This window comes from Bufo gargarizans, chromosome 1 (genome assembly GCF_014858855.1).
Source record: "Bufo gargarizans isolate SCDJY-AF-19 chromosome 1, ASM1485885v1, whole genome shotgun sequence".
In the NCBI taxonomy this organism is placed as follows: Eukaryota; Metazoa; Chordata; class Amphibia; order Anura; family Bufonidae; genus Bufo; species Bufo gargarizans.
This window is the reverse complement of record NC_058080.1, coordinates 96,019,231-96,042,486: the sequence shown is the minus strand read 5'-3', so window position 1 is coordinate 96,042,486 and position 23,256 is coordinate 96,019,231. Positions and strand designations below refer to the sequence as shown.

At 45.9% G+C, this 23,256-nt stretch overlaps 1 protein-coding gene across 3 annotated transcripts in view; it reads right to left on the bottom strand.

Annotated features, from left to right (window-relative positions):
• Nucleotides 1–23,256, bottom strand: part of BST1 (bone marrow stromal cell antigen 1) — a 192,828-nt gene that overhangs the window by 77,346 nt on the left and 92,226 nt on the right. For all 3 annotated transcript variants that reach the window (XM_044296795.1, XM_044296804.1, XM_044296812.1), the window contains exon 4: nucleotides 22,950–23,085. In XM_044296795.1, the coding sequence (XP_044152730.1) occupies nucleotides 22,950–23,085 (136 nt within the window). The remainder of the gene's footprint in view (nucleotides 1–22,949; nucleotides 23,086–23,256) is intronic.

Sequence of the window (23,256 nt, the reverse complement as noted above, 5' to 3'; positions counted from 1 at the left end):
GGAGCACATTCATCAGCTGTTTGTACAACGTGCAATCGATCCTCCCAGATGATGGGCTATGGTGGCTGGCAATGCAGCAAAGATGACACTCAGAAGCTTGCTAGTTGATGCTGCCTCTCTACTGGATTCCTTTCCCTACGGCTTTACCCTGACATCTGTGACTGTATGTGTCCTCTGAATGATGCAGGCCTCTAGCTATGCCTGTCCTGACTATCATGATGGTGTCTTAACTAGTGTTGAGCGCGAATATTCGAATATCGAATTTTTTTCGCGAATATCGGCACTTCGCTAATTCGCGAATATTTCGAATATAGTGATATAAATTCGATATTTCGAATATTCTTTTTTTTTTTTTTTTTTATTGTTATATTTTTTTCTTTCCCACTTCCCTAAAGTTGTTCTTACCTGTCCTTTGGATTCCTGGCTTCCTGGCTGCTCCAGTCAGTGCCCGTTGCCGCTTCTGCCGACTTCCATGCTCATGGAGCGTCCCCATCACCATGGGAACATCTCCATATACTAGAATGTACTGTCGGATTTGAGAATTACGTTGAAATCGCAATTCGATTTTTTCAAGTTATAAAATTCGAATTTCGATTTTAACTTAGCACTGCTATATGCCATATTAGTTAGCCTAATATGGCATATAGCAGTGCTAAGTTAAAATCGAAATTCGAATTTTATAACTTGAAAAAATCGAATTGCGATTTCAACGTAATTCTCAAATCCGACAGTACATTCTAGTATATGGAGTCGTTCCCATGGTGATGGGGACGCTCCATAAGCATGGAATATGGCTTCAATGGCTTGGTAGAATTAGCGAATTGACGAATATATTCGTTATATTCCACAAAACGAATATAACGAATGTATTCGTCATATTCCACAAAACGAATATAACGAATGTATTCGTCATATTCCACAAAACGAAGATAACGAAGTATTCTGCATCTTCATTTTAGCTACCTATTCATCAATTTCGCTAATTCTAGCAATGATATAGGAAAGTTGACTATAGAGACAGCTAAGTATAATTCGCTATGCGATTATATGACTGCTTTTTTTTATAAATAGTATAATTATAATAATTATCAGGTATTATAATTATTCTATTTATTTAAAAAAAAAGCAGTAATATAATCGCATAGCGAATTATACTTAGCTGTCTCTATAGTCAACTTTCCTATATCATTGCTAGAATTAGCGAAATTGATGAATAGGTAGCTAAAATGAAGATGCAGAATACTTCGTTATCTTCGTTTTGTGGAATATGACGAATACTTCTTTATCTTCGTTTTGTGGAATATGACGAATATATTCGTTTTGTGGAATATAACGAATATATTCGTCAATTCGCTAATTCTACCAAGCCATTGAAGCCAACCATATAGTAAACCAGGTCCAAGTTGGAATCGCAATTCGATTATGTCAAGTTATAATAATCGAATTTCGATTTTAGCTTAGCACTGTTATATGCCATATTAGGCTAACTAATATGGCATATAGCAGTGCTAAGTTAAAATCGAAATTCGATTATTATAACTTGAAAAAATCGAATTGCGATTTCAACGTAATTCTCAAATCCGACAGTACATTCTAGTATATGGAGATGTTCCCATGGTGATGGGGACGCTCCATGAGCATGGAAGTCGGCAGAAGCGGCAACGGGCACTGACTGGACAGCTAAGTTTAATTCGCTATGCGATTATATTACTGCTTTTTTTTTAAATAAATAGAATAATTATAATACCTGATAATTATTATAATTATACTATTTATAAAAAAAAGCAGTCATATAATCGCATAGCGAATTATACTTAGCTGTCTCTATAGTTAACTTTCCTATATCATTGCTAGAATTAGCGAAATTGATGAATATGTAGCTAAAATGAAGATGCAGAATACTTCGTTATCTTCGTTTTGTGGAATATGACGAATACATTCGTTATATTCGTTTTGTGGAATATAACGAATATATTCGTCAATTCGCTAATTCTACCAAGCCATTGAAGCCATATTCCATGCTTATGGAGCGTCCCCATCACCATGGGAACGACTCCATATACTAGAATGTACTGTCGGATTTGAGAATTACGTTGAAATCGCAATTCGATTTTTTCAAGTTATAAAATTCGAATTTCGATTTTAACTTAGCACTGCTATATGCCATATTAGGCTAACTAATATGGCATATAGCAGTGCTAAGTTAAAATCGAAATTCGAATTTTATAACTTGAAAAAATCGAATTGCAATTTCAATAGGAGAGTAGCCTTTAAGTTAAAATCGAAATTCGATTATTTAAATCGCATATTAATCGCGATAACAAGAATAATGACGAATATTCGATTTCGACGAATATAAAACGAATATTCTATCGAATATTCGCGAATTTCGTCGAAATCGAATATGGCACCTGCCGCTCATCACTAGTCTTAACATGTTTCCCACCACTTTTGGTAGCAGAGTCTTGATAGCTCAAATGCTCGATCACTTTGCTCCCTAATACGCCATAGCTTGATAATCTTCTGTGGCCTAGGACCCTGCAGGCTCTCTGGAGTAGTGGTCCTCGCAGAAGACCTGCCTCTGAGGGCCTCACTCAGACCTTTTGGGCATTGAATATCCGGGTCCGGTGAAGGAACTCTATTGTAGCTCTGCACTGCCTTTTCCAAGATGGCTGCAGCCTTTACTCCTGGTGGGGTACGGTTAGTTACTTGTCCCCCTGGGAACCTGAATGAAGAACTTTCCTCCTGCTGAAAGGATAGTCCCTGTGTGGAGGTGGGCCACTTCATTTGCACCCTCAGGTCCTCAGTACACGAGTAGTGATGTCCAGAACTATTCGCCAGCGAATAGTTCCCGGCAAACATAGCTTGTTCGCGTTCGCCGCTGCGGGCGAACACATGCGATGTTCGGTCCGCCCCCTATACATCATCATTGAGTAAACTTTGACCCTCTACCTCACAGTCAGCAGACACATTCCAGCCAATCAGCAGCAGACCCTCCCTCCCACCTCCAGGACAGCATCCATTTTAGATTCATTCGGAATCTGCATTCACAGAGAGAGGAGGGAGAGTGTAGCTGCTGCTGATTCAATAGGGAAAGCATTAGCTAGGGCATTGTTCTGTGTCCACAGACTCATCTGCTGTAAGGACAGCATCCAGACAGCACCCCAAAAAGCCCTTTTCAGGGCTGGTACATCAGTCTGCTTTTTTTTTTCCATATATATATATTGCAGTTGCCTGGCTGCCCGTGTGTGAGAGGCTGCAGGCTCAGTCATAGACAGCACTGTGTGCACAGTGCACACCATTCATACAGGGTGTGACAGAAAATACCTTGCAGATAAAAAAAAATTCTACTTAATATTTTTCTGTGATCTAATCACATTAGCAAGCCCGTGTGTGTCAGGCCCCCACACATACTGTATTGTGTCCACTGGCTAGTGGCTAGGCCTGCACTCATACCGTTACAGGGTGTCATTCACCCAAATACCTTTCAGAAAAAAAAAGATCTATTTAAAATTTAACTGTGATCTAATCATATTTGCAAGCCCGTGTGTGTCAGGCCCCCACACATACTGTATTGTGTCCACTGGCTAGTGGCTAGGCCTGCACTCATACCGTTACAGGGTGTCATTCACCCAAATACCTTTCAGGGAAAAAAAAAATATATATTTTAAATTTAACTGTGATCTAATCACATTTGCAAGCCCGTGTGTGTCAGCCAGGCCCACACAGACTGTACTGTGCCCACTGCCCACCACTTATATAGAGTGGCACAGTACCTTGCACGCATAGTAACACTTATCTAATAAAAATGACAGGCAGAGGCAGGCCACGCCGCAGGGGCCGTCGTGTTCGTGGTGCTGTGATTTCCACTGGCCCTGGAATAATGCCCAGTGTTCAGAGGCCATGTACCCTGAACCCAAAAAAATCTGAGAAAATAGTTGACTGGCTTACACAGGACACCCAATCTTCAACAGCTTCCGCTAAGAACCTTGACGCACCATCCCCCTCCAGCTCAGCTTTGGTCACCACTCTCCCACCCACCACCACTACCACCACAGCCACCACAGCCGCTTCACTTGATCCCTCAGAGGAGTTATTTACACATCAGTTGGATGAAATTAGTGATGCGCAACCATTATTGCCAGGGGATGTAGATAACAGGGATATGTCTCAGTCAGGCAGCATTACACACATGGACGTACAGTGTGATGATGATGATGTTGTACCCGCTGCTGCTTCCTTTTGCTGAGGTGTCAGATACAAGTGAAGCGGTTCATGATGACGATGCGTCCGTGGATGCCACGTGGGTGCCTGCTCGAAGAGAAGAAGAAGAGGGGGAAAGTTCAGAAGGGGAGACAGAAAGAAGGAGGAGACGAGTTGGAAGCAGGGGGAGGTCGTCGCAAGGAGCTAGTGGCACAGTCAGACAGCATGTATCGGCACCCGGGGTCAGCCAGACAGCACGCCAATCAACGCATGCTGTTGCCACCACCAGAATGCCGTCATTGCAAAGCTCAGCAGTGTGGCATTTTTTTTGTGTGTCTGCCTCTGACAACAGCGATGCCATTTGCAACCTGTGCCAAAAGAAACTGAGTCGTGGGAAATCCAACACCCACCTAGGTACAACTGCTTTGCGAAGGCACATGATCGCACATCACAAACGCCTATGGGATCAACACATGATAACGAGTAGAAGCAGCACACAAGCTCAAAGCCACCATCCTCCTCCTGGTCCAGCATCTTCAGCCACGTCAACCACTGCTGTCCTCCTTGCCCCCTCGCAACCACCCGCCACTCCGCCTCTCACCTTGAGCAGTTCCACCTCATCTGCCCACAGTCAGGTGTCTGTTAAGGAAATGTTTGAGAGTAAGAAGCCAATGTCACAGAGTCACCCCCTTGCCCGGCGTCTGACAGCTGGCTTGACGGAACTCTTAGCCCGCCAGCTTTTACCATACCAGCTGGTAGAGTCTGAGGCCTTCAAAAAATTTGTCGCTATTGGGACACCACAGTGGAAGGTACCCGGACAAATTTTTTTTTTCTAAAAAGGCAATCCCAAACCTCTACTCGGTGATTGAAAAGGAAGTCATGGCATCTCTGGCATACAGTGTTGGGGCAAGGGTCCATCTGACCACTGATACCTGGTCTGCAAAGCACGGTCAGGGCAGGTATATCTCCTACACTGCGCATTGGGTCAACCTGCTGACGGCTGCCAAGCATGGAATGCGTGGCTCTGCAGCGGAGTTGGTGACACCACCACGACTTGCAGGCAGGCCTACTGCCACCTCCTCTACTCCTCCTACTCCAGCCCCTTCCATAACCTCCTCGGCTGAGTCCTCTTCTGCTGCGGCGTCTGGCTGCACATCAACTGAACCCCCCCAGATCCCCAGGGGCTATTCCACATCCCGGATACGACAGTGTCACGCTGTCTTGGGGTTGACTTGCCTTATAGCAGAGAGCCACACCGGACCAGCACTCCTGTCCGCCCTGAACGCACAGGTGGATCAGTGGCTGACCCCGCACCAACTGGAGATCGGCAAAGTGGTGTGTCACAATGGAAGCAATTTGTTGGCGGCATTGAATTTGGGCAAGTTGACACATGTGCCGTGCATGGCACATGTGTTGAATCTCCTCGTACAACGCTTTGTGTCTAAGTACCCAGGCTTACAGGACGTCCTCAAGCAGGCCAGGAAGGTGTGTGGCCATTTCAGGTGTTCCTACACAGCCATGGCGCACTTTGCAGACATTCAGCGCCGAAACAACATGCCAGTGAGGCGCTTGATTTGCGACAGCCCGACACGTTGGAATTCAACACTCCTAATGTTCGACCGCCTGATCCAACAAGAAAAAGCCGTCAACGAGTATTTGTATGACCAGGGTGCTAGGACAGCCTCTGCGGAGCTGGGAATTTTTTTGCCACGTTACTGGACGCTCATGCGCAATGCCTGTAGGCTCATGCATCCTTTTGAGGAGGTGACAAACCTAGTCAGTCGCACCAAAGGCACCATCAGCGACCTCATCCCATTTGTTTTCTTCCTGGAGCGTGCCCTGCGAAGAGTGCTGGATCAGGCTGTAGATGAGCGTGAAGAGGAAGAGTTGTGGTCACCATCACCACCAGAAACAGCCTTGTCATCATCGCTTGCCGGACCTGCGGCAACGCTGCAAGAGGAGTATGAGGAAGAGGAGTCAGAGGAGGAATGTGGCTTTGAGGAGGAGGAAGACCAACCACAGCAGGCATCCCAGGGTGCTTGTTGTTGTCACCTATCTGGGACCCATGGTATAAGCAGAAAGTGGCGGAAATGTTACCAAATTACCGGAAGTCAGAAAGGATGCAGCAGTTCAAAACCAAACTAAAAAATATGTTTTACACAGCTTATAAGGGGGATGTCACAGCACAACGGGAATCTAACTGGGGAAGAGGTGAAAGTAATCCTCCTCCTACCACGGAGGCAAGGACAGGACGCTTTACAGATGTGTTGTTGATGGAGGACATGCAGAGCTTTTTCAGTCCTACACATCGCCACAGCCCTTCGGGATCCAGCCTTAGAGAACGACCGACAGGTGGCAGACTACCTTGCCTTAACTGCAGATATCGACACTCTGAGGAGCGATGAACCCCTTGACTACTGGGTGTGCAGGCTTGACCTGTGGCCTGAGCTATCCCAGTTTGCGATAGAACTTCTGGCCTGCCCCGCTTCAAGTCTCTTGTGAAAAAGGACCTTCAGTGCAGCAGGAGGCATTGTCACTGACAAAAGAAGTCGCCTCGGTCAAAAAAGTGTTGATTACCTCACCTTCATTAAGATGAATGAGGCATGGATCCCAAAGGGACTGACAGTAGGGGATACGTTTAACTAACCAAAGGCCTGACATGCCTTGGCCTTAAAATGGTCCCCACACTGCTGTATTTAATGTCTGTATACCGGATGACTTTCGTGAATTCTCCGCCACCAACTAGGGTTCAAGCCGCAATGTTTTAGTCACCTTTCTGCCTTGAAAACATCAATTTTTCCGGCCGCTGCTACAACAGCGGCTGCAACAATAACATTGTTTTTCAGGCATGTGTACATGCCTAATTTTTCTGGCCTCTGGTGCTGCACTGTGGCTGCAAAAACAAAACAAAAAAAGGCACATACAAGTGTCAATTCCCCTTTCGTGATCGTTACCTTGTTGTGGTGAAGGGGCTTGCGTATCACAATGAAGCGATCATCACCTCTATGAGTGTGTTGGCAATGTTGCCACACCCCAGATGATAAGGCCGTTCCTTCATTATGATCAGACCAAAAGCGATCGGGACGGCTGGATGTTTTTTCATAGAAAATAACTGAATTTTTTTTATTTATCTTTTTTTAAGTTGTATAGGTGGGCTTTTAATACATAAAATAAAAAAATCATAATAAAGTCTCTTAATAGTTTATTAGAAATAATGCAGACAATTTAAAAAATCCCCAACAATTCCAATACAAATCAAGTACAAAGCTCAGAACTAAATTATTCCAGGATGTCGTAATGGTTCGTTAATTCGACAATGGTTAATCAATTCGACACACGTCCCCGGATAGGGGACGTAACAGGGATTAAACTGATAGGAATAGGACTAGTTAAGACACCACTCATATAGGGTGTCACAGCACATTGCTCCGTGCACGCGCAGTGCCCCAACTTGGGAGTAAGAGGACCGACCAAGCTGCTTTTTCCATCTCCCGGTTCCTAAAATCAATTCAGTTTGGTGTATCAGAGTTTGGTCTGTCACTGTGAAGGCAGTCGAAGATACCCGGCCTAAATTTTTTTTTCACAAAAGGCAATCCCACCCTGATATGGGACATAACAGGGATTAAACTGATGAGAATAGTACTACAGAAAATAGCACTCATATCGGGTGTGACAGTAAATTGCACGGTGCAGACGCAGTGACCGTGGCGTGGATTCAAACAAAGGGGAGGGAGCCAGCAATTTTTTAACCATCTCCCCGTTCAAAAAATCTATTTAATAAATGGACCCCAGATTGGGGACGTAACAGGGATTAAACTGATGAGAAGAGAGAACTATAGAAAATAGCACTAATTTCGGGTGGGACAGTAAATTGCACGGCACAGACACAGTGACCGTGGATTCAAACAAAGGGGAGGGAGCCAGCGTTTTTTTTACCATCTCCCCATTCGAAAAATCAATTCAATTCACCATTCCAGGACCCTTGGTGTTGTATGTGGCTGGGTGGAGGAAGAAACCTTCAATGACATCAACGGGACATGGCTAGCTTGGTATCCAACCTTGTGCAAATGGGAAGTTTGCGGTTGGGCAAATGGACTGTTTGCGGTGCATTAAAAGGGGAGTTTGGTCTGTCAATGTCTGTGAAGCGGGCGTAACCCTTACACTACCTGATCGATACAACATCATACCTGATCGTATACACACACTGGATGTTTTAAACCACGTTATAAAAAAAAATATTGGATTGTTAGGTGAATTATGCCCTTTATGGATTAAAATCCAACTCTGCGTCAACTATGTAATTTTCCATGGGAGTTTTGCCATGGATCCCCCTCCGGCATGCCACAGTCCAGGTGTTAGTCCCCTTGAAATAACTTTTCCATCAGTATTGTGGCCAGAAAGAGTCCCTGTGGGTTTTAAAATTCGCCTGCCCATTGAAGTCAATGGGCGAAAATTCGTGTTCGCGAACGGAAGATTTTATGTTCACGACATCTCTATAGATGAGGCACAAATCCAAGATGGCCGATTAAACCCTATGCACACTTTTCAGCAGCAAATGAACCTTGGATACTGCAAAAAAGTCACTGTTAGGAGTTTTTCACATCAATTTAGGCCAATAGTAGTAAAGCACAGTGACCCAATCCTGTTCATGACACCAGATTATTGCAGCGAGCCCATGTGGGAGCCAGTGCATTGGTTGAGACTGGTAGTGGCATTGATGTAGTGTAGTTGTTTCACAGTGTTCTACCTCAGGTCGTCACTCCCTGGGGTCCAATGCAGTGAAAGGGCTGAAGAAGACGAATGAGGCCAGACTTAAAACGTAATAAAGTTCTTTTACTAAGTGCAGCATGAACTTGAGAATACAGATGGTTTCAGCAGGCTTCAAATTCTCTTCTGGCACTAGTGGGAGAGGTATGATGGCAGGCTGACTTGATGATGATAACTGCTGCTCACAACAGTGGCTTCATAATGAGGGCCCATTTTCCATCTCGTTATAGGCAGGCTTCTAGCGATGCCTATCCTGACTTTTGTGATGGTGTCTTAACGTGTTTTCCACCATCTTTGCAGCGGAGCCTTGATAGCTCTGATTTTTGATCACTCTACTGTAGCTTTCTAGTCTTCTTTGACCTAAGACTCTGCAGACTCTCTGGAGAAGTGGACCTCACGGATGAGCTGCCTCTGGGGTCCTCATGGCCCAGAGGAATGGGAGATGGATCACATTCCCCATCAATCCTCACTCTCCATCTTTAGACTGTTCCTCACTCTCTGCCCCACCTTTGGCAGAAAGTCGACCTAGCCCACTTCTACCAAAAGGGGGAGGAATGGAATGCTAAGTTCCATTCCTGGTGCAGATCACTGCTTCCTCTGCACCTACTGTAAACCAAGTACATAGCATGTCACACATTAAGATTACATCCAAATTATGTGAAATACAATAAATCAGTGCAAAAAATAGTAATACCCCTACTCTGAGGTATTACACATGAGCAGGAATGTTGCAATGGCATGTAATGATCATACAAGTGCACAACACATTACAGTTGTCTGATACCGAGCGCCTGTATATTCACATATCCAGACTAGTGGTGATCGAGCAGCAAAGTGCTCGAGTAGAACACATCGGGATGCTCGGGTGCTCTACAGAGATCACAATAGAAGTCAATGGGAGAACCAGAGCATTAAACCAGGCACCCCCTGCTCTGAAGAGGGGAGGGAGCCTGGTTCATAGGAAAAAGTCAGAAATTTATGGAAACACCTATATATATATATATATTTGTGGTCAGGGCGACGGCCCCTGGACGTAGAACTAGAGCTAACAGATGGCTGGTTAATGCCGGGAGCCCGGAACGAGAATAGGCCTAAAGTGGGCCTACCCTAAGAGAGAGCTAAGAAAAAGGGGAGGGAGGGGTACCTGGCTGCACGTCCCTTGAACTCGCGGGTGTTATAAAGCCAAGGGGCGTGGCCTCAGCCCCTCCCACAAATACAGGCTGCCCGGCAGCCTTATTTACTTGTGGTCAGGGCGACGGCCCCTGGAAGTAAAACTAGAGCTAACCGATGGCTGGTTAATACCGGGAGCCCGGAACGAGGATAGGCCTAAAAGGAGACACAACCATACTGTCAAACACTTTATTGCACTGTTACAGGGCAAGTGAACAGAAAGCATTACGAATCTCTGATTGAGGATTTGGAACGTATCTGGAGAAACAAGACGACCGCCAACGCCCCATGCACCTGATGACGTGCGAAGGTATCTGGTGTCTAGATGCACCGGCTTTCTCAATGCCCCGGAGCGTGGCTTTGATGGCTTGCGACGTGAAAAAAAAGACTCGGACAGGGTTGTTCAACGTGAACTGATGTTGAACTCCCGCCAAGTAAAGGCGGATAGTGTTGTGAGCGAGTCCGAGGTTGGAATGACAATGAGCGATAAACGCCATCACGAATGACACGTCATCCACGTTGCCCTGTGGGTGATTCTTGGCAAAATCCCTATAAAGATTCCAGCCCGTGCGGTAATTCCTGACTGTATTTTCAGAAAGGCTCTGGTGCAACAGGTCTTTTGCTGTCCTGATCAATGACGTTAATCCCACACCAGGTCGCTGTATGCTGGAATGCCTGCCCCCGTTGCGTCTGCATGTGGCATATTCAGAAAAAAGACATTAACGTTAAACCGGGACAGCGCATCAGCAGCCGTATTCCTGGAACCCTGAATGTGGGAGCACTCAAAGCAAAAATTATGCACCATGGACAGCCAAACCAACCTACGCATGAGGGCCATGATTTTAGGGGATTTCGCTCTGCCACTGCGGATGATGTCAACCAAGTCCTGACTATCGGTGATAAACAACACCCTCGAGTCTGACCACTCGTGGCCCCATACATGGGCCGCCGCCACCAAAGGATATAACTCCAAAAGGGGGGATGACCGAAGAGCCTCCCTGTCCACCGTGATCTGAGACGGGTAGGCACCGGCAAGCCAGTGATTGCCAAATATGGCTGCAAAGCCCTTTGATGCGGCCGTATCTGAATAAATCGTGGGAGAGGACGGGTCCCGGGGGGGGATGAACAACCTTACCCCATTCCATGAGGACATGAATGTACTCCACATGGACAGGTCCGCCATGGCCTGTTGGTCAAAACGAATAACACTGTCCTGTTCTGGGGCCGATGGCAGGAGCAGCAAGAGCCGGGAAACAAAGGTACGTCCCTGGGGCATGACCCTCATGGCGAAGTTCAGCCGGCCCAGTAACAATTGGAGGTTCGTCTTGGTCAGGAAGCAGGACTTGGAAGCCTCCTGGATGGCTAACCGGATCTGCTGCAACTTCTCCTCGGGGAACCTTGCTTCCAACCTCACAGAGTCCAGAATGACCCCCAGGAAGGTGATCGTCTTGGAAGGACCTACCGTCTTCCCTGGGGCGACAGGAACCTGCAGTGCCGAAAATAATTCCAGCAGGGAGGATAAGCTGGAGGGCTGCCGGGAAGGGTGTTCCACCAGCAGGAAGTCGTCTAGGTAATGGATGCACATGGGGGCCTGTTCATGTTCGACCAGGATCCAGTGCAGGGCCTGGGCCAGACGGTCAAACAGCCATGGGCTGCTTTTTGAGCCAAACGTCAGGCAATTGGCAAAGTAGTACCTGCCTGCCCACCTGATGCCGTAGTATTGCCACAGTTGCGGATGGATCGGGAGCAGTTTAAAGGCGTCAGCAATATCTGTCTTGGACAACCAGGCCCCCCTGCCTGCCTTGAGAATAAATTGAATGGCCTCATCGATAGAGGAGTATTTCATACTAAACTCTTCCGATGGTATGAGGGAGTTAATACTGGGTATGTGGGAAGAATGAGGAGCCGAGAGATCATAGATAAGTCTTCTTTTATTTGAGTCCTTCTTAGCCACCACTCGAATGGGGTTGACCCTCCATACATCAAAGGGAATTGAATCAAACGGACCGATGAGGAACCCTTTGTCCAGTTCCAAGGAAATCGCAGCTTGCACAGCCTCTGGATCCTGTCTGGCAGAGAGGAGGTTCTCACACTCCCAGTTGGAATGCGGAAGGGCCACCAACCCCGTGTGGAACCCTTGTGACAGACCCGTAAGCAGATGTACCACAAACTGTTGATCGCCATGACCTTTTAGGAGTGCCCCAAGGAGATTAACGTTGATATCGGTCAGTCACACCTGCTTAGAGGACTTTTTTGGACAGGTGGACCTCGGATGTGCACGAAAGCAGACCGTGCACACGTGGAGGGCCCTGCACCCACTGAACATGCAGTGACCGAAGTTAAAATTATTGCATATCTGACTTTTGCCCAGATACACAATCGGCCTACCAAACTTGTCCATGAGGGCCGGGCCCCTGGGGACCCCCGATGTTCCTGGAAGGGCTCTATCTGGATGGGAGGCCGCCTCGTTGGGGCACCATTCAGTGGCATGAAAAATGGATTGGCACGATCCACAAGTGGGGGCTCAGAGACCTGCAAAATGCCTGCAGAAAAGCTCCATATCTAGCACAGCCCAATTGGTCATGAATTGAAACTGTGCTAGGGAGGCTGCGGCTTTAGCCGCAAAGGAACGATGATAATCATAAAACGCCGAGCCCCCATACTTGTGACCCAAATCGGTGACCTGATATAGATAGGCGTCCAGCTCCTCCCTCCTATTTGGCTGTGCCGAGCAGATGACGTCCCTAAACAAACTGAAGGCGAGTACAAACTCGGGTATGGAAAGCTTGCGATTCAGTCGGGCATCTTTGGACTTCATTACTACTGACACCTCCCCGCAATCAATCGTTTTGTGCTCGCTCGCATCATGTGATGCTATGAGGATAGATGCAAGGTTAACTTCCTTGCCTGCCAGTATATCCTTCCTGATATTCTCCGCCACAAAATGAGCTGGGAAAATGGCCGGAGGAGTAGAGGACATATCTGGGGAACCCGCCAAAGGCCATGGCACCGCAGCCACGGGAGCCACAGGCTGCGAGACGGCGGAGGCCCTGGACTCAAGTTCCACGACCCTTTTCTGGATATCAGCTACCGAAGCAGCCAGACTCCCCATCGTGGCGTGCAACTGAGCCAACGACGACTGTATAGTTGGTACTGCAGCTTGATCGCTGGATGGACCCGGATTGGATACCAGCAGCCTATATAGTTCTGCTTTCCTGGCCGAAGCCGGGTGGCTGATGCCCCTTCTATTCAACTCTGCAATCAGCTTTGGAACTGTCCAGTTCCTCGGGGATCCATGGCCAGCCAGACCGGATACCTGGGACCCGGAGATGGACGAGGCGTCATCAATGTCTGAGGCCTGGGACATGTTGACTGCGCCGACTGATTCTACAACCCGAGCCACCACCTGAGAACAAAACCTTCGTTACTTGTGAGGAGACCAAGCGTACACCCCGGTGCCCAAACCTGACCCCTGCCGGTTAAAAAAAAGGCGGAACCGACCATCTGACTGTGGCTGGAGCCCAGAGGACCAGTACTGATACTCACCTCATTATGGAATTGCATGAGAATGGAACAGATACCGTACCGGAGGCCCGGACCCACTGACGGAGGTAGAGGCCTTGTTTTAGGAAGGCCGAAGGAACTGAATCCCCCCCAACGTGCTGCCGTATAAACAAAGAATAATGAATGAACACCTTAATGCACTGGAAATTTTAACCGACCTGGAGGTACCAGGCCGGACAGCCTGCTACCATGGGCAAACGAAAAAACATGGGCCTGACCGTTCCAGGCGGACAACGATGAGGACTGACGAACAGACCAACCAGGACGACCCTGGGATGACATGCCCCCACAGGCGCTGCCATGACATAACATGCTGCTTCGAGCGGACATGTGACAAGATTGACGAGTATGACCCCTTGGACGTACTTAGACAGGACACCATGCCACCGGGGCGGCAGACGTAACATTGTCTGAACGCTTCAAGCAGACGTGCAACAAGAGAGACGAGTATGACAACCTGGACGTTCCAGGCAGGACCAAGGGCCAACGGGGCGGCAGACGTAACATTGTCTGAACATTTCAAGCAGACGTGTGACAAGATAACGAGTATGACAACCTGAAAGTTCCAGGCGGGACCACGTGCCACCGGGGCGGCAGACGTAACATTGCCTGAACGCTTCAAGCAGACGTGACAAAATAACAAGTATGACAACCTGGACGTTCCAGGCAGGACAACATGTCACCGGGGCGGCGGACGTAACATAGCTTGAAGCTTCAAGCCGACGTGTAACAACATTGACGAGTATGACAACCGAGACGTTCCCGGCAGGAAAACACACCACCGCGGGTGGCAGACGTGAGAACGCGCCTGAACGCTTCAGGCCCATGAGTAATGAAAACATAGACGTACAAAACCTGTGGGTACCAGGCCGGACACCCTGCCACAGTAGCGGCGGACGTGCAAATAGCGAATGACCGTTTGACGGACATGTAACGAGGACTCACGAAGATGGCCCCTAAAAGACAGAATCCCAACATGGTGCCACTGTGCCGGACGCCTAACCTCCACCGGTGCCATGCAAGAACAGGCCCCCCAAGCCGAGGTGACAATCATTAGCCTTAACATGACGTGCCGTGTGGACAAGCTGCCTGGCCGCAACAGGTGTCAGAATCCCAATACCACCGTCCTCTGCAAGCCAACGTGGGCAGCAAGGCCAAAACACCACTGTGACAATAACACATAACATAACGGCAGGTAAATCAGGACGTACCACCTACTGTTTGCAAAGGAAATCCTTGGAACGGCGTGAAGCGTAAGCTATGCGACCCGAACGCAGCCACTGAAATATGACGATGCATTACAACACTGTAAATGTATGGGCGAGACAAATTATCTATAAGACCAGAAAATTTTAAAAAAAAATTATATTTTTTCACCCTCATTGAGCTGCCTGCCTTACACAGGACAGGCTAAGTTCTCCAGCCGGAGCCACTGGTCTGTAACTGAACACGGCTAACCGTGGATCCAGAACGGGGACCCCATCAACTCAACAACCTCTAGTGCGATATTAACCTGTGAACCATAGCTTCAGCTAACACAGACCAGCATGAAAGCGAACTGATGAACACCATGGACTCAAAGAAATGAAACCAGAATGTGACCGTGTCCCATGTATCACCCCCAGCACCTACTGTTAAGTGTACCAATTAAAAGAATCCCCTGCAGCACCAATTAGTGGTAACTGTAACACAGGGCATGTATACCTTGAAACCACCCAGTAATATGTGAACGTGCAAACATGAGACATAAGGTCATGTGGCATTCATCACCTATATGGCGGCACATATACAAATGCTTGCGGCAGCAGTATGGCCAAGCAATGCACAAAGAATGAAGCCACCCTGCCCAGGAACCTCATGTGGAACTGCTTAGTGAAGCCTGTACCCATGCCTTAATGTATATGTACACAGAGTTATGACATGAACATATGGAGGCACCTGCGGCGATAGCTGTGAATCAATACCGGACGTCTCCGGCTGCAGGAGGGATCCCTCTAGTAAGGAGCAAGCGTGGCAGGGGGCGGAGCCGCCGAGCATGCCTAGCAATCGGCACCTGCGGCCGCCCCCTTGAACATGTGACCGAACGTGGGCGGCCCTGCGCCGCCCGGCCTGCCCCGTGAACGCGAGCAGAGGACCCATGAATTCCCCCTGACGGTCATCCACCCCACTGCACTGGGGTAAGTACATGCGATGCTGCGTGCGCGCAGCCAATGCCCGGCACCGGACTCCCCGCTTACCTGTGGCCACATGACCTGACGAACCGCCGACCTGCCACGATACTCACCTAAACCTGGACGCGATGGTGCGGGACGTGCAGGGAACCAGGCATGTAGACATAACCCGGAAGTACCTGGCTGCACGTCCCGTCCCTTGAACTCGCGGGTGTTATAAAGCCAAGGGGCGTGGCCTCAGCCCCTCCCACAAATACAGGCTGCCCGGCAGCCTTAACTACATATATATTTATTCAGCTATTTATATACTAAACATTATTTTTCAATGAATATGTTGTTAAAATGGGAAATTTAGGTCAGCCTCGTCAACTTTGTCAAATCTACATGTGATTGACGGATCATAACTCCAGTTTCCTGAAGGACAATTCTGTTACATAAAGTTTCTCTAATTGAACTGATAAGACGATGCAGACCTGGTATGGAAGAATAGGATCCAGAATTGTCCATCCCATCCTGCAGATCTGCCACTTATTGCCTTGACATATTTGTGCAGTTTGTATAGCAATGGAGCAAAGTTATTCCATTACCACATCAGTTATATTTCCCATTTCAACATCAAATAAAACTATACAACATATACACAATGTTCAATGCATGGACCTGATGTCCTGTCTTGTAAAACCCCTGTGCAGGCATCCTGGTATTCCGGTAAAGCAGCAGTGATTGTGGCAGCAGCACCTGGTATGGGGGACTGAGTCTAATACTACAGCCCCAGATATTCTGTTACATCAGGTAATTATTAACCCCTATAGTTACTGACATAAAGTCTCCAGAAAGTGTAGTAAATGTGGCTGCCATTTCATTATTGTGGAGCTGTGTAGCAGCCAACAAACGTGCGAGGAGGAGACTCGAGCACATGCTCGGCACATCGCGGTGTTCAGCCGAACACTGCGTGTGCTCGAGCACGATGCTCGAGTTAAAATGGTGTTCGGCCGAGCATCCTCGCCCAACACTAATCCAGACGTAAATTCATTTTCTGGAAGTAAACATGCAAACGTTTTCATTCAATGACTGCAGTTAAAGATCTGCTAATTAAAATAATAAAAAACAGCCTCAAAATGTACGTTGCCTAAATGCGTCGCAGGTCCCAATGGTGAAGTGGGTACAGTTCACACAGATAGATGCGTTTCTTTTGTTGGACCGCTCTGCCTCAGGATTAACAAAGATTCCACACTCGAAACCAGTCAGATAATCGTGAACATGGGAAAGCATACAGGCCAAACCTTAATTTCTACCACCATAGTGATTATTCTGTCGGGGAGGGTAATAACCTCCTTGCTGTGGGGGGGGGGTAATAATTCCTATTTTTATTAAAATTCCTATAATGCTGTGGTCTATATTGCTCATAAGAGGGTCCACAATGTTCATAGCTCTGATAAGTATTAATCCACTGTGATTCCTAAAGAACTGGGGCTTAAATCTATTGAAAAAGTACTGACTAATGACCCCCTAATGACAGGACAGCAAGAGAGGTTTATTCTTGACTGCGTGGATTTTAGTTTGAGTTATAATTATTTTTGGTATAAGGAGAAATATTATCTGCAACGGACTGGTACGGCGATGGGGGCGAAATTCACCCCTAGTTTCGCCAATATTTTTATGGGTTTCTGGGAAAGTGTGACCATCAAGCATGTACTGAATAAAATCACGGAAGTTGTAGAGTTAATAGTTTGGTAAACCAAAGAAGAAAAAACTGGAACTGCCTAAAGCTTTTGTTTTGGGCGCTGCTCGGCTAGATATATCACGCAGATGGTGAAATAAAAATTAGTATTTATTTGTCTACGCGTTTCGAGGGAATTGGACCCTCTTCTTCAGGACATTCAATGATACAGTACAAGACAGTTTGAATTTATACATACACTTATTTTTGGCGCCTTACCTCGATTGTAGGGGGCGTGGCTATGGGCGGAGTTAATATAAATAAACAGGGGTTAGGATAATCAATACTCTGTCAATCTTGGTGAAGTTACTGTAAAAAACAGGGTTTGACACACTTCACCCAGACGTCCGGTAACCACTGGGGAGGAAAATACAGTACAGACCAAAAGTTTGGACACACCTTCTCATTCAAAGAGTTTTCTTTATTTTCATGACTATGAAAATTGTAGGTTCACACTGAAGGCATCAAAACTATGAATTAACACATGTGGAATTATATACATAACCAAAAAGTGTGAAACAACTGAAAATATGTCATATTCTAGGTTCTTCAAAGAAGCCACCTTTTGCTTTGATTACTGCCCACTTACCTACATGACTCCAGTCAGCTCATCCGTAAATTAAAAACTATAAACTGGGAAGAAACATATGCTTTTCTTACTTTGGATGTCACGTCACTATATACAAACATTAAGCACGAGCTAGGTCTCCGGTGCATCCAATCAGTGCTAGAAAGGGATATCAGCCTAAAATCATCCCAAGTTTCTTTTTTGCTACAAAGCTTACAGTTCATACTAGAGAACAACTATTTCATATATAATGGAGACATCTACCACCAGTGTAAGGGGACCACTATGGGGACACGAGTAGCGCCGTCTTTTGCCAATTTATTTATGGGGGAGTTCGAAGAGCTACACATAACTAAGCACTCAACCTATAAAAACAAAATCATTTTTTTTCAGGAGATATATCGATGATATATTCATTATATGGGATGGGGACGAACTCTCTGCCAAAACCTTCTGCCAATCCCTTAACGAAACAGCATTACTTTCACTCTTAACTTTAATAGAACGGAAATCGAATTCCTAGATATCATCATCCAGAGTCACAATAACACCATATCCACCAAAACATACTTTAAACCGGTAGATAGCAACAGTTATATCCACTATTCTAGTTTTCACCATAAAAAATGGCTACAGAATATAACATACAGCCAGTTTAAACAAATAAGACGTAATTGCACATACAAAGAAGACTTCATACAACAAACAGACACCATCCGTAAACGATTTTCGGCAAAAAAAATATCCAGCTAAACTGATAAAAAACGCTTTGAAAAAAAGCTCCATTGTGTCCCAGGAGGAATGTCTAACCAAAACCTCCAAAAAACAAGAAAAACAAGACTGTCTTAATTTTATCACCCAGTACAGCACGTTAAATGGGCATATTAAGAATATTCTAGCCAAACAATGGCATATATTACTCCAAGATCCATACCTCTCAAAACACCTAGCCCCCAAACCAATTATTACTTATAGACGAGCCCCTACGATAAAAAGCATCTTGGCCCCTAGCAAACCTAGACAACATAATGAACCACAAAACAAATCCAGTAAAATTGCGGCACAGAATGCGGGCAGCTACAAATGCCGGTCCAAGCGATGCCTATGTTGTAAAACAATTACTCATAATCAAGCCACATTCATGTCAAACCGTAACAAAACATCCTTCCCCATAAAACAATATATGACGTGCCAGTCTTCCTATGTTATATACTTAATTGAGTGTAGTTGCGGCCTGCAGTATGTGGGGCGCACAACACAGGAGCTACACTGTCGATTAAATCAACATAGACATAATATACAATGTTTATATCAGAAACACAGCTTGTCAAGACACTGTGCGACAACCATAGAAAAACAAAAACACCCAATAAAAATCACCCCCATAGAACATATACCTGAAAACTCATTTAATCGGTTTGACATCTTACAGAAACGGGAGGTTTTCTGGATATACCAACTAGAAACGCTAACACCCCATGGTCTCAATGAACTTAGTGAAACAGTACTCTAATCCAATAGCATATGCCACTACCTATGCCTTATATTTTATATATTATATATTCCTTTTATGCCAGTCCCTTTATCTACATTTTATTTCCCTGTTATTTTCTTCTTATGTTGTGTATTTTATATTATTATTTTTTCTACATAACGTCCGATTGCCAAGATATCTTTCTGGCTCCTTTTTTATCAAAAATCGTGTGCTTTATGCACATTACTACTTCTGCCATATAGGCTCTCGTTTAATGTCACATATATACGCTCACTCTAAACACATTGATACGTAAAAGCGTCCGGGAGCGCAGCATCATTTCCCTCACTCCCCCCCCCTTTTCCCCCAGTTCCCTTTAACCTTCCCTGTCATTCCCTCATTGTCATATAGTACTCATCGGCATCCTTCAGGCCCGCCTCATTAGCTTACATGTCAGGAGGTGAGGCGTCTCCCACCACTCCGGACAGCTCAGCGCTTCCCAGCGCTCCACCAATTGTCAGACAGGACCCAACGGCATCCCCTTGGGCCCGCCCCATTAGCTTACGTGTCAGGGAGGGGGGGCGTGTCCCACCACTCCGTACAGCTTAGCGCTTCCCAGCGCTCCATCTATCAAACAAAACCTAGCCACCCCTTTAGTGTTACGTCACAAAGGTGGGCGGGGCATAGCTACCCGTCCCGAAGGCTGAACGCTCTCCAGCGCTCATTGTCCACGTACCTTATTAATTACCGGTGTATATTTTCCTCCCCAGTGGTTACCGGACGTCTGGGTGAAGTGTGTCAAACCCTGTTTTTTACAGTAACTTCACCAAGATTGACAGAGTATTGATTATCCTAACCCCTGTTTATTTATATTAACTCCGCCCATAGCCACGCCCCCTACAATCGAGGTAAGGCGCCAAAAATAAGTGTATGAATAAATTCTAACTGTCTTGTACTGTATCATTGAATGTCCTGAAGAAGAGGGTCCAATTCCCTCGAAACGCGTAGACAAATAAATACTACTTTTTATTTCACCATCTGCGTGATATATCTAGCCGAGCAGCGCCCAAAACAAAAGCTTTAAGCAGTTCCAGTTTTTTCTTCTTTGGTTTACCTTACTTCGCTTCCGCATTTAATCCCTAAATGCGTCCTGGAACCAAGGCTGCAGCAAGGCACTACCCGGTTGCTGGTCGGGTCCATTTACCAGCAAGGCTCGTCAAAGGTGTTGTGACTCCTCACAACACACTCTGGTAAGCGCATTACTTTGGCATCAATTATTTTATACTGTACGACACATTTGGCGCTGCCTCCCCTCTCCCCCCCCCCCCCCCTCCTCTAGAGTTAATAGTTTGGAAGAGATTAATCGATGATTGTCTAGTTCTATGGAAGGGGGAGCAGGGCTTGTTAGAATTCATTAAAGGGTTAAATGACAACCAGTGGAATTTATCTTTTACCAGTACAGTTAGTGACATCTCGATTAACTTTTTGGACCTGACACTTTATGTTGAAAATAATCAGCTTAAAACCTTCTTTAAAGAAACAGATGTTAACGGTTATATAGATACCTCCAGCTGTCACCACACTCCGTGGCTGAAGAATATCCCTAAAGGGCAATTAAAAAGGGGTTTTCGGAACTGTACTAAAGTGGAGGATTTTAAGATACAAAGTGAGATCATTAAGGGGCGATTTATGGAAAAAGGATATCAGGTAGAGGAACTAGCCCAATGTAATAAAGTATTTAAGGAGGAGAAAAAAGAAAAAGAGGAAAAGGTGAAGATCGAGAAAGACTTTCGTTTCTCCTTTTTAACCCAATTTAATACGCAAGCAGGAATTAAGAATGCGACTAGGAAGAATTGGTCCACTTTGAAAAATGATCCAGTGCTAGGTAAAGACAATACACAGCAACCTGTTGTGATTTTTAAAAAGGCTCCCTGTCTTCGCACTAAATTAAGAGAAAATAAAGATAGGGGAATAAGTTTAGCTGGTGTGAGTTTTGTTTGCCATGTAGAAATCGGAAAAGGGACAAAGGGAAAAAGGATACTCAATCTGTTCACTCGGGTGAAAAAAATACATATATGAAGATAAAAGGGCAGATTACCTGCGAGAGTGTAGGAGTTGTTTATCTGTTGGAGTGCCCATGTGGCCTCCAATACGTGGGACGTACCCTAAGGAAGCTCAAAGTAAGAATTCAGGAGCATGTGAGGCACATCAGGAAGGGGCTTGAAACACATAGTGTGTCAATGCACGTTAAAACGGCGCATCAAAAAAATCCAAGTGGCCTTTTTTTTGTGGGGGTGGAACAGGTTAAACCCTATTGGCGTGGAGGCAATGGAGTCAAGCAGATAAAGAAGCGGGAGGTTGAGTGGATATACAGGATGGGAACACTGCAGCCAAGAGGTTTAAATGCGGAATTTGATTTGAAACCGTGTCTTACCTGATTGTGGAAGTTTACCCTGTTGATGTAGGACCTTTGAGAGTGAAGGATCTAATTGGCTGAGTAGCATCATGTGATGTGGGGGAGTTGCCGGTTTATGAATGGAGGGGGGCGGTCCAAGGAATGTGTAACTTGTGATTGGTCAGGATGAATATCAGAGAAAGGTGGATAGGAGGAATGTGATCATGTGTGGAGTGACGTAGAAGCAGTATAATGAATGAAGCCGGCTGGAGTGTGATGCGTGTGGTCTAGGATTGGTTTAGAAGTTTTTACATTTATATGTGAGAGATATGAAGTTAATGTGAAACGTGCCTTGTTTTTATGTACTTGATATATTATTGAGGAATATGTATTTATATATTGTTGGATGTTTAAATATCGAACTTTCACTGTTGTAATGGATTGGATCATGATTTCGTGGAGAGGTGGGTGCCGACCAACCTGATCCCTTATAAGACCGCCCTGGAAAGGGCGGAATGAATACCCCTGACGAAGCTCGACTGAGCGAAACCCAGGTCGGGTTATTGATCCTTTTGTACACTGCTCGTTTTTACCTGTGTATTGTGAGTATAATAAACCCTGTTTTACTCCAATTCATGTGACGGTATTTCACTATTGGCTGCATCCTTGGTGTTCCATAGAAGCCTGGAAGGGAGAGGAGGAAAGGTTTCGTTTGGCCTGTATGCTTTCCCATGTTCGCGATTATCTGACTGGTTTCGAGTGTGGAATCTCTGCTAACCCTGAGGCAGCGCGGTCTAACAAAAGAAACGCAAAGATCTGCTAATGGTGAAGAGTTTATACAGAAATCATATTAGGACATTTCACAATTTCTGGTATTATCATCAGTTATATGTATTCTATCTTGATTCTTGTCTGACCTGAATTATTGGCTGCTCCACAAAAGTTCATGTTATCCGCCAGAAATCCCATTAAAGTGTCACCTAAAGGCATGGAGCGTTTTCCACGGTCGGAGAATCTATGCACCAGTTGTTTGTTATTTTCCCAGAAAAGTGACTGCAGATAAGCATAGAATAGAAAAATGAATAAATTACACCACGTTCCTCCATATTATATGACACTACATAATATCACTATATTTCGCACCTCCTGCTCTGGAGGACTCAGTGAGACCATGTCTTAAATGTTCGTCCATGTGCAGTGACCCAGTAGATAAAAGCAAAGAGT